This window comes from Felis catus, chromosome A2 (genome assembly GCF_018350175.1).
Source record: "Felis catus isolate Fca126 chromosome A2, F.catus_Fca126_mat1.0, whole genome shotgun sequence".
NCBI classification, from domain to species: domain Eukaryota; kingdom Metazoa; phylum Chordata; class Mammalia; order Carnivora; family Felidae; genus Felis; species Felis catus.
In genome coordinates, this window is record NC_058369.1 from 139,571,334 (window position 1) to 139,590,451 (window position 19,118).

At 39.4% G+C, this 19,118-nt stretch overlaps 1 protein-coding gene across 4 annotated transcripts in view; it reads right to left on the reverse strand.

Moving 5' to 3' along the window:
• The window catches only part of AASS (aminoadipate-semialdehyde synthase), a 147,383-nt gene that overhangs the window by 10,972 nt on the left and 117,293 nt on the right, over nucleotides 1–19,118 (reverse strand). For 3 of the 4 annotated variants that reach the window (XM_045052661.1, XM_003982984.4, XM_006929327.3), the window contains exons 12-18: nucleotides 11,805–11,864; nucleotides 11,573–11,640; nucleotides 8,808–8,929; nucleotides 8,494–8,620; nucleotides 4,581–4,691; nucleotides 4,380–4,488; nucleotides 3,364–3,504 (exon numbers count right to left, since the gene is read on the reverse strand). In XM_045052661.1, the coding sequence (XP_044908596.1) occupies nucleotides 3,364–3,504; nucleotides 4,380–4,488; nucleotides 4,581–4,691; nucleotides 8,494–8,620; nucleotides 8,808–8,929; nucleotides 11,573–11,640; nucleotides 11,805–11,864 (738 nt within the window). The remainder of the gene's footprint in view (nucleotides 1–3,363; nucleotides 3,505–4,379; nucleotides 4,489–4,580; nucleotides 4,692–8,493; nucleotides 8,621–8,807; nucleotides 8,930–11,572; nucleotides 11,641–11,804; nucleotides 11,865–19,118) is intronic. The other variant, XM_019825742.2, reaches the window with a different exon arrangement.

The following is a 19,118-nucleotide window of genomic DNA, read 5'->3' on the forward strand; positions in this document are numbered from 1 at the left end:
CTATGTTCTTTCTACTACACCACACTGTCCCCTTACTTGAACTTCTCTGTGGATCACTATTTTGAGAAGGCTACCGATTGACACGGTGTAACCTTCCACATTATGGCACCAGTGACACACCCGCAAACTGCATTCAAAATGGCTGCAGGCAATGAAGAGCTGTGGCTCTTCCTACAAAGGAGGGCTGGGTGCCGCAATCCAGGTAGGGGCAAGCAAGCAACGGGAAGAAAGCTACAAAACCTACCTCAGAGCTGAGTTTTCAGAGCAAGCATGATCTGGAGAATATTTGTTTCACTGCGAGTAGTTTAGAAGAGGAGGCTGAAGGAGATGATGCCATTATCACCCTCAGCTCCCACCAATGTCCCACCACCCATAGAGAAAACAGAACTAAGAGAAGACACAGCCACTGTCTTCCAGATATGTAGAAGGGAATCATATTTGTTAGAAATAGGATTAGAAAGGGGCTCCTGAGTGGCTCAGTCAGTTAAGCGTCCAACTTCAGCTCAGGTCATGATCTCATGGTTTGTGGGTTCCAGCCCCATGTCAGGCTCTGTGCTGACAGCTCAGAGCCTGGAGCCTGCTTCGGATTCTGTGTCTCCCTCTCTCTCTTCCCCTCCCCCACTCTCTCTCTCTCTCTCTCTCTCTCTAAAAAAATAAGTACACTTAAAAAAAAAAAGAAATAGGATTAGAAGTTAGAAGTTAAGAATGGTGTCAGTGGCTGGAAATTCTGCAAGGATGTGGAACAATGAGGTATGTCCTATTTCATAGGCCACTGCCTGAGTTGCTGGAAAAGTTTAAGGCTTCAACTTTGAAGCAGAAGCCAGAGAGGTCACCTGACCCTCCATTATGATTCCCTGAATTATATAAGGCCTGCTCCGTGGGGGCGGTGAGAGTGGTGGAGGGGATGGAGGGACAAGAATATAAGAGAGGCTTTAAGAAGTTTAACAATCTGGGTTGGGAGACAGACAGATACACTTGAATTACTGAGTGAATAATACAGCATCCGGAAAATTCTTACACAGACAAAGTGTGGGAGTCTGGACAAAAGAAGAGTGAATGGGGGTTGGAGTGGTCAGGAAAAGCTGTCTCCACAAGAGGAAACTTGAGCGGGACCTTGAAAAAAGTATCATTTTTAGCAAAGAAAAGAAAGCCCTCATGTTTTCTCTTGGCTTCCTCCACAGTGTCAGGGAGATGCAAAAGCATTCCTTTTTTACAAAAGAAGTTGAGGATGAAAAGGAAAAACTTCAAATTCAATATGTACAACTTCTGCTGCCTGGAAATAACCTCTTGCTTTTCCTGAGCACCTACCACGATCAATTTCTTTATGCAGCTAACTTTTACGCCTTGCCTGAGAACGTGCGTTAGGCAGATTGCCGTCTCTTTGGCCTCAGTGAGCCCTACTGCAAGTACTCTACACGGCTGCTATGATTCTGCTTAGCTTCAGACAAGCAGCCCAAAGATCAGAGAGATTCGGGGATGGTTCTAGAGCCACCAGCTGGCAAAGGGCTGAGCGAGAGCACAGAGCCAGGCCCACTACCATCAAAGCCCCGGCTCTTTCTCTCACACAGGCTCTGCTCACCCGTCCATGGTCATCATCTTTTCACTTATATGGCCTCCTGAAAACAAGCATTTGCCCAATGGAAGCAAGAATTTTCCCTGCATCCACATGTTAGTGTAAACCAAACATGGCCTGGTCTCTTTTCCAGGACAGCAGGTGGTGGAAGGAGCTGCTAAATGCGACAGGAGGCAGGCGGAGGCATATAAAGATGTGCTCGGCAGAACAGCAGACTGTTTCGGGCCGGACCTTCATGATTCTCAGGACTGGAGAGCTAGATGAGACGTCAGTAGCCACATTACCGTTAGGAGGCTGATGCCTGATGGACCCTGACAACTGCCTGGACTTTGGTGGCACTGTGAGGGAAGTCGGCACTTGGACCAGAACACAGGGAATACATCCCGAAACACACGCATGTATCTTTCTAGCATCAAAGTGTCCTGCTTGTTTGGGACTGTTTTCAGTGCAGCTATGATCCTCTGGTCACCAAACCGGCTCTTCTCAAATTCGGCTGCACGTTAGAATCACTTGGGGAGTCTTTGAAGATCCCCAAACCCAGGCAAATCAGCATCTCTAGGGATGCGCCCAGGCATCATTATTTTTCAAAGCGCTCTGTCGATTCCAATGCACACCTAAGGCTGCGATGTATACTCTGTACATCATAGGCACAGAGGACAACTGATAATAACGTTCACTTTGTGTCTTGAGAAATTCTTTCAATTTACTCCTTTGTACACAAAATATGTTTAAATCAGATACACTGGGGATTCAGAAAACTGCTGCTTGAAGAATCTCTGTAAGACACACAGCTAGTGACATAATTCACCACCCCCTGCAGGGCTGGAGCCAGGGACAAGGAGGTGCCTAGATCACAAAAGTTAAGGAGAAACCCTCAGTCTAGTCACATGTGCTCTTTGCAAGACTCGTTCCTTATAGCTAGGGCATGAACTATGAAGGCAGACAAATGCAATACGGGCACTGGCTGTGCCCCTTGCGGCCTCTTAGACTGTGGCTGAGTTAGCTATGCTTCTTATGCCACCCACTAGGATGGTCGTAAGAATCAAGTGAGGTTGGCGCTCAGCACAGTTAGGCTGGCGGCGTCCCTGCCCGGCCGGCACCTGCTCATCCTTCAAGGCCGAGCACATCTTGTCTTCTCTGCTAACTTTCTTCTCCCCCGTCCTCACCAAGGTCAAATCAACTGCCCTCTCATCTGCACACCCTAGAACTTCTCCCACCGGATCTTAGCCACTTATCCTACTGTCTGTCTTACCTGCCATGAGGCAATCTGGTAAAAGATCTGGGTTTGACACTGAACTTGGAGAGCTCTTCCATTCTGGCACACAACAGCTGGGAAAGAAAGTTAGTTTCTTTCCCTGACCCACCAAACCCTCCATTCTAGCTGTGAGTCCTCCGAGGTCAAGAACTTCACTCAGTGGGACAACCTTTGGTGCCTTGCACACAGTAGTGACTCAGCACACATTTAGGACTCGGTAAATGTCTTTCCTACTGAAAGAAATCACAAGGTGACCCGTTTTTATACGTGCAGAGAAGTTGAGAAGTGAGTTTTCAAATTGCAGAAACACCTTGCAAGAGGGTGAAGAGGAAAGAATGAGCACAGGCTTCACGGGGAACAGCAAGTAGACCACCCTGAGTGGAACAGAAAATACCCACTGGGAAACACTGGTGGAGGAGGGAATGGAGGACGCACAGCCACTGTCAAAGGGCCTGTATCAGGGAGAAAGACTTTGGACTTCGTGAGACGGTCACTGTAGGTTCATATCTCTAAAGCTTTGCTGATAATCCTTCACCTTTCCGTTGAGCAGGTAGGTGGCGGGCTGCATTATGTTCATCAAAACTCCCACTGGACTCCAGCTGAATCTGTATCTCAGAGGGTTGTCCGAGTGTTCCGGGGCTGGAAGCCCGCCACAGTAGGAAATATAAGATTCAATCTGTAAAGTAAGGGAACAATAAATTGAAGAGGATTAATATTAAGTAAGGGAGATTGATGTATCTAAGTAATTAAATGAGCACGATGACAAAAACTGGGCAAATGAGGTTAAACTCGCTGGATTTTTTTTCCCTTAAAGTTACAAAGGCTTTCAAAAGCACATTCTTAGAGCCAAACATTGTTTGATCAAGTCAGTTACATTTTACGTATTCATTTTTAAAATCCACTGGAGACTGTGACCAACAGTTTGCTAGTTAAAAATCCAACTATTAGTTCAATTCTGCTTGGTCAGTTCCTCCTGACTTTTGTGTTCAAATGACATATTTGATTATAATTTGATTATATATTTTATAATATACAAGTATAACTAATTAGTATTAATATATAATGAATATAAAATGTAATCTTTATATGATAGATAATTATAATTTGATTCTACATTTGACTACATACATATTAAATATATAACCTAAAGCATTTAATCTGACTCGTCACATTTTCATACCCAATAGTTCCTTCTCATGTGTAAAAGATACTTCATAAACCAAAAGTTTGACAATAATCCAAAGAATTTTTCCCACTTTTAAAAGTCAAACATTATTATAGAATCTCCAAAGTAGTCTAAAACCTTTCATTAAACCAAAATATTATGGTAGCATCTATTTCTCTAAAAATCAGTTGTTTAAGCCTTGAACATTGTTATATCACACAGATATTTCTGAAGTTACAGGATTTTGCTTGAAATTTCTAGTCAAAGTATGAGTTAGAATATAATAGCTTCCTTAATCAAAATTACAAAAAGATTATTTCTGTACACAAAAATCGGGACCTTTTAATATTTTCCTAAATGGACCTTTGGGTGTAAACTGGGCTCACCGTGGCTCCCACTTCCTTGGCCTTATCTATGGTTTCCATTGCCAACATATGATCAAGACCAGGGTCCAGTCCCAGTTCGCCAATAACTGTGATGCCAGCATCTTCCACGCTACAACAGGCAGAAAGAGGAGAAAGAAAAAGTTGGATACAAAATAAAAACAATGCCATGGAACTACTTTGTTGAAAATGACTAGAACTTACCTCTTTTCTAATTCTTTTAGTTCCGGTGTGATGTAGCTTGCGGTGATCATGTTAACTTTGCTTGTGATGCATGCCTTGGCCACAAGAGGATGCAATGCATAGGGCAACAAGCTTAAAAACAGAGAGAAACTATCAGAAACTTTCCCAAGCCTACCTTCCAATATGTCTTGAAGGGCACTGAAGCTATCACTCTGATTAACTTATTCTCTCCAAGATGACCAGTGACTCCTCAAGAACTACAGAATAAATTCATCCTATTATCCCATTTAAAACCCTCCACAGTTGACCCTCACCTAACCTTTCCACTATTCGCCCTCAATCTGCTTCATAAACCAAATACAGTAACCATATATGGTAACCAAAGAAGTTATTGTAATTCTCCACTCACAGTCGGTACTTTTCTAGCCCTGAAACTTTACTCTCACTATACCTTCTACTTGAAATATTACATCCACCCACTCACCTCCATCCAGGCCATACTCTCCATAAAGAAATGTCTGAAAAGGTATCTTCTCCAAGAAACTCTCTCAGATTCCCCCAAAGCCAGATCTCCTTCTTCTGCATTCATTCAGCTATTTGTTTTGGTTTTGGGTTTTTTTTTTTTTTTTGTAACATTTAATGGGATTTGTTCCATTCATCTTTATAGTTCTATGATTTTCTGTCTTGGATCCCCTACTAAAAGATAAGGTTGTTTTTCTTTTTCCTCCACATTTCCCAAATGGCCATCAGGTTAGGTTAAACTAAGTCAAAGTGACCCATATGTTACATTACAGAATAGAATCTAGGAAGGTCCAAAGGAGGAAATAAGCTTTAATGGTATTGATTGGTGTAAAGGCTATCAAAATGGCTAGAAGTCTATATGCTAGGCAAAAAATGAAACTGTGCTCAAAACTCAACTTCAATCAGGTTTTTTAAAAAATTGGCTTTGGTGTTTTAATTTGGCACTGGGACTAGACAATCACGAAAAATAAAATAAATTTCCATAAATGTTAATATAAATGAACATAGTCATATTCTATCCAAAGAATAATAAAACATCCTGTCAACTGCATAATAATAGTCAAGTTCTACTAGCTTATTGCCTATTTGCTGAAGCAATCTACATAGTACAATGAAAATGTAAGTACAAACTTATAAACATTATCACACTACATCACTGTACTTGACAAATTCATCCTGCAAACTTCAGGTTTTCTCTATTTTATATAAAACAAAATAATAAACCACCTCTGAGATACTTATGCCTCCTCAGGTTAGTAGAGTGTTGCTACTTAGGGGCACCTGGGTGGCTCAGTCGGTTGGGCATCCGACTTCAGCTCAGGTCATGATCTCGCGGTCCGTGAGTTCGAGCCCCACGTCGGGCTCTGTGCTGACAGCTCAGAGTCTGGAGCCTGCTTCAGATTCTGTGTCTCCCTCTCTCTGGCCCTCCCCCACTCACACTCCGTCTCACTCTCTCTCTCTCAAAAAATAAATAAACATTAAAACAAAATTTTAATGAAGTATTGCTACTTAGATTTATGATCATATGGAATACAATTGTGTACCTATTTTGTCAGCATCAATAGGAAAACTCCTAATGTCTGTCTTTTGGGTTTTTTAGATTATTTATTTATTTTGAGAGAGATAGAGAGAGAGAGAGAGAGAGAGAGAGAGAGAGAGAGAATCCCAAGCAGGCTACTCCCTGTCACCACAAATCTCACAAACCATGAGATTATGACCAGAACAGAAATCAAGTGTAGGACACTTAATCAACCGACTCACCCAGGCGCCCCTGTTTTTTGACTTTTTTAATCACAAAGAATTATTGCTAAACACAGTAGCCTCTAAAAGCCCATGAACAAAATAGTTGCAAGACTCTGTTGGAAAAATATTCATAGAAAATGTACAATGGCATCATCTTAAAAATTAAGTAGGGATTTTTTCCCCACATTCCCCACATTAAAGTCTTTCTTGATAAAAACTTTATCAAGATCTAATAACATTTTTAAACTCTGGCATAATCTGCACTAACCGAATAATATGCTGAGAACTAGAATGCCAGGACTTTGATTAATGGTACCTGTTTTAGACAAAAGGATTTGCATTCATAACTCACTGAGTATGTAATATAGTACCTACTCAAAGGGACATAACTCTTCAGTTATTTGAGTTGACTCAAACCCAATTAATCCAAATAGTTGGAAATGCTACTTATTAAAACATACACAAAATACAAATGGAATTTTCAAAGTAATTTATGAAACTCAATTACTACTTTGCATTAAATCATTAAAAACTAGAATTGCAAAATTAAAACCATGAGGATTTGACATACTATTATGAATTTTTTTGTGAAACATATTCTTTGTTCATTTTATTTTGGTGACCACTGTGTTTTCATCAAAACACTCCTTCTCCAGCTTAAAAAAATTTTAAATTATTTAAAGAACGGTACAGGATGTTCAACAACATTAACACTATTCAGCATGGAAACTCAACCAACTGAGAAAAACTAAATATAAAACAGATTTTGTTAATGCTAAATCTTATTCAAGGCCATCAGTTTGCTAAATTTTTAAATTTGCAACATATTAGTAGATTATTATCTTGTCATATTTTGCTTCAGATTTAATTCCAAGTGTGTCTTATACGTTGTCTTTCTTTAAGGAAAAAAATGTTTTATTTAGGTACCTATGTGTGGTAAAACAGATTTCTTTGTTTTATTCAGGAAGTTAGAACATTCCATTATGAATCATAATCATATCACTGACAGTCAAGGTCCATGGTCATTGGTGAATATTTGCTGAATAAAAATTATTGCACATTAAATTTGTATAAATAGAATAATATTTTAAGTGCCTGAAGTGAGACTTTAACTTAAATACATCAAGAGATAATGCACACGTTCCCACACAGAATTACCTCTCATTGTGTTTTTGCAGCCCCTTTTTTCTTTAAAGTAGAACATCACAGAACTTCCTCCAAAGATATCACTTTAATCTAATCTAACTATGAAAATGACTTAATTATGGATGAGCAGGTAATTTTCTTCCGTCCATCTTGGAAGAATCATATTCTAAGAATAAATGCTTATTCTCATCACTTTGGTATTTCAAAACTAGGTTTAATTATAGAGTGACTCTCATGTAGCTCTGTACCTAGAAGTTAGATCTGCATTTTTATCAGTAATAAAAACTATATTTCAAGATCTGTTCCTATGATAAGACTAAAAATGGTCATAAGGCTAGAGAACCTACTTATGTTCATTTAAACTTTATAAGTTCAAAGGATAAAATGGCCACCAAAATAAATGAAACATGAAGACCTCTGACCCAGCAGCTCCACTTTTAGATAGATTTCCAATAGAAATGTATACATATGGCAATCAAAAGACAAATACTGAAATGTTCACAGCAACACAATTCATAATAGCCAAATTCCAGAAGCAATCTAAACACCCATCAACAGTCAAATGGATAATAATGGTATATTCACGCAATGGAATGTTACATAGCAATGAAAATGAATAAACTATAATTATAAGCAACAACACAAACAACTCTCACAATCAGAGTGTTAAAGAAAGAAGGCAGCCACAAATGAGGACAGACTGAGTGGTTCCAACTATACAAAGTTGAAAGCTAGCAAGAACTAATGTACATGAGAAGCCATGATAGTGCTTACCCTTGGGGGATAGGGCTAATAATGGAAAGGGACACATGGGTGGCTTCTGGGGTACTGTTACTCTGTGCTTGGATGTTAATGATGGTTACAAAGTGTGTTCATTGTGAAAATTCACTGAACTATACACTTATGATTTGGTCATATCTGGGTACACACTTCATTTGAAAGTTTACTTAGAGCAGAGAAAGAGAAAATAAGGAAAAAGAGAAATAACAAAATATATGGCCATCTTCTCTACCTAGATACTAACCTGATGACAAGGTCCTGTTTTGCCACCAAGGAGCTCAATTTCTCTTCTTGTTTACTAATGTCCATGCTAACAGGATTAATATTATATTTCTTGCCTAACTGTTCAGTTTGGTTCTTCATATCAGAGCCTATTTCAAGAATATAAAAGTCCAACTTTAAGATTTCCTTTCACTAATCAGAGAGTAAAACACATTTTAACAGCTCCAAAAAGAATTTCTCAAAGTTTAGAAACAAGATGGTCATCTGAAATTCACAGAGTAAGCACGTTTTGAAATCAGTTTTTCGTCTTCTGCTCTAAAACTTAGGGCTATTTACCTACTGTTATTTGTATACTGTCATCTCTTGACAGATATTCCAGTACAGGCTCAGATACATAACCAGATCCAAGAACCAAGACCTTTTTCTTGGTGCCCATTGAAAGTGATTGAGCAAGCTCCCTATAAATAAAAGAGGGGAGGAAGAGAAAATTTTAACAACAAAAGAAATTAAAATAACAAAATCTTTCTGTCCCCAAAACAAACCAAATCTTAGACTGTGAAATGATAATTTTTCCCACATTTCTTACAACAAGAACCTCAACAGGAGTTCCTTATACCAACATTTTCCATTAATTATTTTAGATTTTGTGTGATGAACAACAGACCCTGACCTCTCTGAAGTGACTGTCCATGAACTTTCACGAATTCCCAACCACTACTGAGGTGCGATTCTGGACCACTGCCTGGCTTACTCACAACTGAGTAACCTGGTTTCACACTTTATCCTTCCAGGGGACATGATTTAAAACCATGCCAGGGGCTTTACATCAGAAACCTTATTTCCTCCTCACAACAATCTGAGGAGACAACAATCTGAGAAGGAGATTATTATTAGTCATATTAGGCATTGCTTGTCACTTATCATTAGGGTCACTTGAAAACAATTAAAACCATAGTTTTGAAATCACAAATGCCATGGGTTAAATGTAAAAACCTAAGATGAGTTACGAGGCAGGATTTTAATGCCTGAACAGTTTATTCTGTTGGAATTTGTCCCTTCCTGTCAGATTAACTCTCTGTCTTTCCTACAAATTATGACCTCCAAGACCGTGACTGTCTTGTTCATCTTTATAAACCCAGTAATGCTCAACAAATCTTGTCTTAAATATGGAAGATATTCATTAAAACTCTGTTGAGTCAAATTCCCAGATACCAGTGTAAGACCATGGAAATGGCTTTGTGCCAGAGACGTAAGCAGAAGGCTCTGCTGTTGGAATCTTTTAGGTCAAGCTGTCTCTCAAACTTTAACCTTTCCGTTAATTATAAGTGAATACAAATAAATGTATCTTTTAATGCTTATTTATTCATTTTGAGAGAGGGAGTGTGTACGTGTATGCGCGAGCGGGTTGCAGGGAGGAGGGGAAGAGAGAGAGGGAGAGAGAGAGAATCCCAAGCAGGCTCTGTGTTGCCAGTGCTAAGCCTGATGCGGGGCTTGATCCCATGAACTGTGAGTCCATGACCTGAGCCAAAATCAAGAGTTAGACACTCAACCAACTGAACCACTCAGGCACTCCGTGAATACAAATAAATTTAAATACAAAATGTCCCTGCCCCTCTTCACCCCAACACTCATGTTACTGATGAGGTGATTCTACTTTAACCTCTGTCCCCATCCATTTCAAACCCTAGAAGGGAACTAGTAATTTGGTTATTGTATATCCTTTCTAACAACACTTTCTATAGTCTATGTAAATAAATTACACTTTTGATGCCTAAAAATAAAATGTTCAAAATACATTTTTAAAAACTTGTTCCTACATTTTAAGACTGTCCACCCCATGGGCAACCTCAAAGACTCTAGGTTAATAGTCATGGTGCTAAGTGATGAAGAGAACATTCGAATAAGGAAGATATTTAAGATAACTTAAATTTCCTTTCAAAATACAATCTTCATTATCAGTTTCCTGACAGAATATTCCATTAGGAAGGAGGGCAGGAAGTCCTAGCAGACTTGCTGCTACAAGAACGGTGTAACAGTGAAAGCATCATTGTGACTGGTCATGTTAGACATGTTATTAGGATTAGCAATATAAGAGATCATCAGCAGATAAGAATCAAAAAATACAGAGAGTTATGAAAAACTAACACATGTGAAGTTTCCTCTCTAAGAAACTCTCCCATGGGCCTATAGTGCTAGCCACTTAAAAAAAATCACTCTTGCTATCTTATGCCAGAATATTTCATTGACACATAAAAAGTAACTATTAGAAAACTAACACAGATGGACAAGCACAGGAGTAGTATACTTGATCCTAGCAGATCTCTTTATTTCTTACAGATAGAAGAACTGAGAAAGAAGCTAAGGCAGTTTGTTTCTTTTTAATTTTTCCACTCTGGTCTCTCCTGAGAATTCAGTGCATGGGTTATTTTGTTAGATGTGAATAGACCAGTGGAGCAGATATAAACACAAATCAAGTGCAATCAGCGAAGAGGACCAGAACATTCCAAAGAAATGTCAATGTTTTCAAATTCTGAAGAGTAAAATCAATTAAAGAAACAAGGGCCTTAGCTGAGTACTTTTCTAAGAGGACTATTCTCTTGGGTAGATTTACCACATTACTGCTTGGCATCTTCCTCCTAAGAAGAATCCCCAGGGAAAACTGACCTCTCACCATTTTCTTTCTTCACTACTTCTGTTAATTTCTAAATAAGAGCCCACTTATCTAAACATCATACTAAACGAAACAGAGTCCAAATCCTCAACTAGAAACCAGACTGAAAATACCACAAAAAAGGTTAGTGTGCTTATGTTCTTTGAGAAAACACCTGAGACAACACTATGCAAAATTCTAGAGAAAGAACAAGGTGCTACCCAAAGGAGAACTTTTTGGACTTTACTTGCTTACATACAAGTCAAAGAAGGAGATTAGAAAACCAAAATGATGTTCAGAGGAAAATAATTCCCAGTGGTTTCAGCTAGTCACTTAGTTTGGATTTCCTATACTTAAAAGACATTTTCAAAATTGTATAAGCCTAGTATCGTGAACTCACATAGAAACATTTAAAAATACTCAACAAATCCAAGATAAGAATAATGCTTACCTGTTCTCTCGGAGTTTCTGGATATATTTATATTTATCAGGCAATGTACCGTTGGATGTAATCACTGCCTAAATGTGTATGACACAAGACATTTCTTTAGTGTCCATATTTTAGACCCACAAACATGGGCTTATGACTGACAGAGAACAAAGATGGAGAGAGTAAGGGAGAGAGGGAGAGAGGAAGGTAGTGGAAAAAAATACATTCATGGAAAAAAACTATTATAACTTACGTCCCGCACCACTGGAGAAAAATTCTGACTTTCAAGAGGCTGTGTTGCATCTGATAATATCTGAAAGAAAAATGAGATTGGTAAGAGATAAATGACATTGCAAAGAAGGGTTCTTGGTGTTTGTTTACATATTAAAATATTAGTCAAAGGAAAAAATAAGTTAGAAAAGTTTTCTAAGGAGCACTGAATATAAATAATTGGTAATAGAGATCTACAGGCAATGGATTGTGCCCCCCAAGAACATACTGTTTCAGTACAAGTTCCAATTTTAAAACTAAAATTTGATTATAATCATCTTTGCTTGTGGAAAACACAAAGCAGTTTATCCTTCCCCTCCAGTTAGATGTGTCATATTGAACATGCTACAAACATCACCACAAGCCGTGCAGCCATTGTCCCCACTCAGAAGGCCTGTATCCTATCCCAAAGGATAGGACACTGTTCTATCAGAAGAGAGAATGGGTCTTCCAAACACAAAGTCCCCAACCCTGCAACAGGGAGTCTACCTCACACCAAGATTAGTTCTATGTATAAGCACATCAGAATTTCAAAAGTGTAAGGGAAAATGGCTTGACCAAGTAGACCTCAAAAAATCACCCAGTCTTCCCATTAATCTCACAAGAATGAGTCAGATGGCCAACAACAAAAGCCACATCTCTCATATTAACACCCCAGCATCCTTCTAATCCTCCTCCTTTCTTCCAAGATATCCAACTCCTGAGTAGACTGCCAAAGGGTAGAGGTCATATAAGTCAGTTTTATTGCTTCTGATGGCCAGGGCCGTAGGATCAGTGAGACAACCATTCCCTCCTTATCCTTTTAGGTTAAAGTCTAGAGCACTCACCCAGCTAAGAAAAGACAAAAATGTACCTACCAGATACTGGCAGAAGAATATTTGTTTACTGTATTAAAATAAATATCAAAACTACTTTCATGTATCTAAAACACATGACACTTAGGCTATCCCTGGGATACAGGCATTAAAAAAAAAAAAAGATATATATACCTGTAAGGCAGGGCACCTTTGGGGAAGCTCATGGAATTGGGATACCTGCAGTCCTCCCACTGCTTCTTCTGCCCAGGCACCTATGGAGCACTCCCCGTCAGGCTGACTGCTCCACCTACCAGCCCTGCCTGCAAGCCAGGAGCCATTAGTAAATAAGACGAGATTTGAATTTCACTTGGCATATGGCTAAACCACTGAACTCTTTAGTATCTTCATTTTCTCTACTGTTTATCTCTAACTCTACAGCCTTACTTAGGCCTTACTGAGACCATGGGAACTACCTCCCACCTCTCGCCTTCCATTTACCTTCACTCTAAAACAAAAATGTGACCATTTCTTCTGTGTCTCTCTGAAATCATTTACTAGCTTTTCGATACCCTCAGGATAAAGTCTCTAGCTCCCTATACGGCTTCCAAGACTCTCTATAGTCTGCCTCTCCGACCTCAATTCTCCCTTTTGTCTCATACTCAAAACTCAAGTCCTATTAACAGTGTGGAGCTGCTTATCTACATCAGCTTTCCCATGCCTCTATACCAGGTGGATGTCTCACATGCTATTCCTCTACATGGAATTCTTACTCTTCGTCCTCCAAGATATAGCTGAAGAACTGCCTCCTCTGTGAAGCCTTAATCAAAATCTGCCCCGAAGCACACCTTGAAGGTAAGAACTGCACTTTGGCATCTTGCCTGTGCAATACAATGGTAAATATTCAATAAATATATTAGTGGATACATGCAATAATCATATGGATTTTTTCCAAGAAAATAAACTAAGTGTCTTGAGTCCACCTACAGAAAGGCAAACCTAAAAGACAACAAAAGGCTGCTCGCTGAATTATTATATTAACTGCCTTCCTTGCTAGAATTCAATCATGACAGAACTACAAGCACAAGGGTCCTAAAGCATATGGTATGCCTTGTCACTTTTACATATGCCACCTTTGAGAGCTCATCACTCTCTCCTAAATTAATTTCAAGCTATTTATCCTGGTGTTAAGACCCTTTGCAATATGGAACCAACATACTCCTTTTACTCTGTCAGACTTGACAGCTCACAGAAACCCTCTGTCAGATTAACTCCCACCTTTGCTCTCCTGTCTCCATCAGATAGTATGCCTCCCATTCCCATGCAAACGAACAGATCCTATACATCTACCAAGAGCCAGCTCAAATGTCACCTCTTTCATAAAAACTTTCTTGCTTTACCCAACAGGACAGAGCTTCACCCTCCACAACTCCATTAACATTTTTCTAATGATTGTCATATTCCACTTTATGGCAGCGTTGCGCACTTATCTCATTCCCTTCCTGGACCTCATCTTACTATAGGTCAGAAGGTATATTTTCATTTTCTTCAACCATATGTGTGCCTTGTTCCAGCAGACAATAACTATCTAATTAATTCAAGCGAAACAAACTTTTCTATTGGCTCAAAATGATAGCCTGTGCCCTGCAATGCCACAGGGTCTGAATCTTACATCAAAAAGGAAAACACAGGTCCAATATAGTTATCAAACGAGAACAGAGACAAAATACTTAATTTTTTAGTGGTAAGCAGATACACACAAATCAAGACTACAATAAATAGCCATACATTTTCACAAATGTCCACTGCTTATATGTAATGTTGAGATAGATGCCCCTAAGAGAATCCCACCACACTGTCTGGAAGACTATTGTGATCTATAAAAGGAAAAATATGTGACAATTTAGAGAAGCCGGCTTAGTCATAGGCAATATCACCTGCCTCAGTCTGACCAAAACTCTCCAACACCTCACTGTCAGATATTTTTAACTTTGTCACGTTGCCTAAGAGACTATCAAACTGCTGATTTAGTAAGCAAAAACATATCATCGTTTTAAATGGACATTTCCCTTCTATTTTTTTTCATAATACAATGCCTTTATTTTTTATTTATTTATTTTTCAATATATGAAGTTTATCTTCAAATTGGTTTCCATACAACACCCAGTGCTCATCCCAAAAGGTGCCCTCCTCAATACCCATCACCCACCCTCCCCTCCCTCCCACCCCCATCAACCCTCAGTTTGTTCTCAGTTTTTAAGACTCTCTTATGCTTTGGCTCTCTTCCACTCTAACCTCTTTTTTTTTTTTTTTTTTTTGGACATTTCCCTTCTAAACAAGGGTGAATTAGATCTTTTCAGACCAATCCTCCCATTGAGTAAAACCAGGTAAAACATGAAAAGCCTCAATTTTTGGCTTCAAAGGATAGATAAAGAAAATTTTTTTTCTGGGAAGACAGCAGAATAGGAGGATCCTAAGCTCACCTTTTCCCACAGATACAACTAGATAACGAACACATCAGTTCAAATAACCCAGGAAACGACTTGTAGACTGGCAGAACAAACTCTCCACAGCTAAATGAAAAGAGGCCACATCAAAGAGGGTGGGAAGGGCTGAGACACAGGGACCTGCAGAACTTTCCACAGGAGGGAGGGACAACACAGGCACAGAGAGGGGAGAGAAACAGACTCTCACACTGGGAGCCCACACAGAAAAGATGAATCCCAGTAACATTTGGTTTTGAAAAACAGAGAGGCCGAATTTCACAGGTTCTTACAAGCACCAGGACTTAAAACCTGGAACTTGAAAAATCTGTTGGTTTGGCTCTGGGAGAGCCTGGAAGGCAAGATGAAACTGAGTCCCTACCCTTTAAGAGACAGCACAACAAAAAGCTCCAGTGAGACACAGCATAGAAGCAGCAGTCTGAAAATCGCCTGGGTTGTATTGGAGGAAGATTTGTTTACTGATCTCAGAGTGCGAGCTGGAGAGACAAGGATCCATGAAAGACTTCTCTAGGAATGAGGGAGCTGACCTGTGCAATTTCTCTGCCCCACCCCCCAGGCTAAACACCGGGCCACCAGCTGAAAGCAGCATAGCACATACACTCCTACCTATCTTGCTAATAGTGTGCCCCACCCAAGTGTTCCCCTGCAGACACACCCCCTCAAGCCCAGCTTCAGCTGAATGTCTACTCCACGGAAGACCTGTGCAAGCCTTGCTAACACCCCACATCTGACACGTCGGGCTTCTGCAGATCCACCCCTTCCAATACACTCTTGGTCTGAGTCCATCCAAAGCAGTGCCACAAGCTTGGCAGGATGCAAGCAGCCCTGACAGACCAGCAGTACTCCAAAGTGATGCGTACCTCAGGGAGAAAGAAAATGAACCACACATACTAGTCAGACTGCAGGCACAGCAGTGGGTTGGGGGCAGATAGCTGATCTGACTGCAGGCCCCACCCACTTATAAAAGCTTCCCAGGAGACAAAACAGGGAAAGCAAACTGCACCTCAGTGCTACTACATCTTTGGCAAAAGCCAGGTCTGACCTAACTCCAGCTTAAGGCAGCCCCAGACAAACCTACTAACATCACAGGGATCAAACCTTGCCCAAAACAGGCAAAGAGAGCCATTGCAGACAACTGGACTAAAGGAAAAAGCTGCTGAGCCACAACAGCAGAGTGCACGCAGCACACACAGGAGACATCCGTGGAGCGCCAGGTTCTGGGCAACAGGGGACATTGCACTACAGGGCCTTACAGGATCTCTTCTTCATAAGGCCACTACTTTCAAAAGCAAGAGATGTAGCTGACTTTCCTAACACATAAAAACAGACACAGAGAGTTAGACAAAATGAGGAGATAGAGCAATATGTCTCAGATGAAAGAACAGGATAAAACCAGAACAAGATAACCTAAGTGAAACAGAAATGAGTAATATGCCTAAGGAGACTTTAGACTAATGGCCACAAAGATACTCACTGGACTTGAGAAAAGAGTGGAGGGCCTCAGTGAGACCCTTAACAAAGAGAAAACATAAAAAAGAACAAATCAGAGGTGAAGAACTCAATAATTGAAATTTAAAATACACTAGATGGAGAAGCGCCTGGGTGGCTCAGTCAGTTGAGCATCCGACTTTGGCTCAGGTCGTGATCTTGCAGTCTGTGAGTTCAAGTCCTGCATTGGGGTCTGTGCTGACAGCTCACAGCCTGGAACCTGCTTCAGATTCTGTGTTCCCCCTCTCTCTCTGTTCTTCCTCTGCTCATGCTCTGTCTCTCTCTGTCTCAAAAATAAATAAACATTAAAAAAAAATTTAAATACACTAGATGGAATTAATAGTGGTCTAGAGAAAGCAGAAGAAAATATCAGGGATCTGGAAGACAGATAACAATAAGCTTGATTGTTATCTATAAGCTAAGAGAAAAATAATAAGCAGATAAGAGAAAAATAATAATACAAAATGAAAATAGACTTAGGGAACTCAGCTACATAATCAAGTGTAATGCATCTGCATTATAGGGATCCCAGAAGAAGAGACAGAAAAGGGGAGCAGAACGTTTATTTGAAGAATAGCTTAAAACTTCTCTAATCTCATCTCAGGGAAGGAAACTGAAATCTAGATCCAAGAGGCACAGAAAGCCCCCAACAAAATCAACCCAAGGAGATCCACACAAAACCACATATAATTAAAATGGCAAAAAGTAGTGCCAAAGAGAGAATTTTACAAGCAGCAAGAGAAAAGAAAACATTTACATACAATGGAAACCTTATAAAGCTATCAGCAGATTTTTCACCAGAAACTTTGTAGGCCAAGGCTGCCCAGGTGGCTCAGTTGGTTAAGTGTCTGACTTCAGCTCAGGTCATAATCTCATGGTTTATGGGTTCAAGCCCTGAGTTGGGCTCTGTGCTGACAGCTCAGAGCCTGGAGCCTGCTTCAGATTCTGTGTCTTCCTCTCTCTCTCTGCTCCTCCCCCCCACTCTCTCTCTCTCTCTCTCAAATAAATAAACATTTAAAAAGTTAAAAAAAAAGAAGAAGAAACTTTGTAGGCCAGAAGACAGTGGCATGATATAATCAAAGTAATGAAAGAAAAAAAACCTTCTGCCAAGAATTCTCTATCCAGCAAGTCGATAGTTCACAATAGAAGTAGAGATAAAGAGTTTCTCAGACAAACTAAAGGTAAAGGAATTCTGAGAGGCCTGGGTGGCTCAGTTAGTTAAACATCTGACTCTTGATTTCAGCTCAGGTCATGATCTCACAGTTGTGAAATTCAGCCCCACATCAGGCTCTGCACTGAACATGGAACCTGCTTAGGATTCTCTCTCTACCTCTGTCTCTGTCCCTTCCCCACTCATGCTCTCTCTCTCTCAAAATAAATAAACATTTTAAAATAAATAAAAGTGAAGGAATTCATGATCACCAAACCAGCCCTACAGGAAATATTAAAGGAGCCTCTTTGAGTGGAAAGGAAAGAACATAAGTGGGAGTAAGAAAAGTAGGAAGCACAAAAGCAGAAAAATTAAGTATATCTATAAAAATCAGTCAAGGAAATCACAAAATAAAAGGATGTAAATTATGACACCATATACCTAAAATGTGGGAGAGAAAGGGGTAAAGAATGGGTTCAAACTTAAGTGGGCATCATCTTAATATAGACTGACATACACAGAAGATGTTATATACAAACTAAGTAAAAACCACAAATCAAAAATCAGTAATAGATATGCAAAAAAATAAAACAGAAAGAACCCAAATATATCACTAGGAAAAGTCAACTAGCCATTAAAGACAAGAGCAAAAGAAGAAAAAAAATAGAGAAGATCCTCAAAAACAACCATAAAACAACAAAATAGCAATAAATACATACCCATAAATAATTACTTTGAATGTAAATGGACTATTTGCTCCAATCAAAAGACATATGGTGACAGAATGGATAAAAAAGCAAGATCCATCTATACACTGCCCACAAGAGACTCACATCAGACCTAAAGACACATGCAGACTGAAAGTGAAGAAATACAAAATTTATCATGCAAACAGATGTGAAAACTGGGATAACAATACTTATATTGAACAGCAAAGACTTTAAAACAAAGACTGTAACAAGAGACAAAGAAGGACACTACATAATCATTCAGAAAACAATACAAGAAAATATAACAATTATAAATATGTATGCACCCAACATAGGAATACCCAAATATATAGAGCAGTTAATAACAAACATAAAGGAAATTATTGATAGTAATACAACAACAGTAGGGGACTTCAACACCCAATTACATCAATGAGCAGATCATCCAAACGGAAATTCAACAAGGAAACAGTGTTTGAATGACACATTGGACCAGATGGATCTAACAGATATGTTCAGACCATTCCATCCTAAAATAGCATAATACACATTATTTTCAAGTGCACATGGGACATTCTCCAGAATAGATCACATATTAGGCCACAAAATAATCTCAACAAATTCAAAAAGATCACATTCATACCATGTATC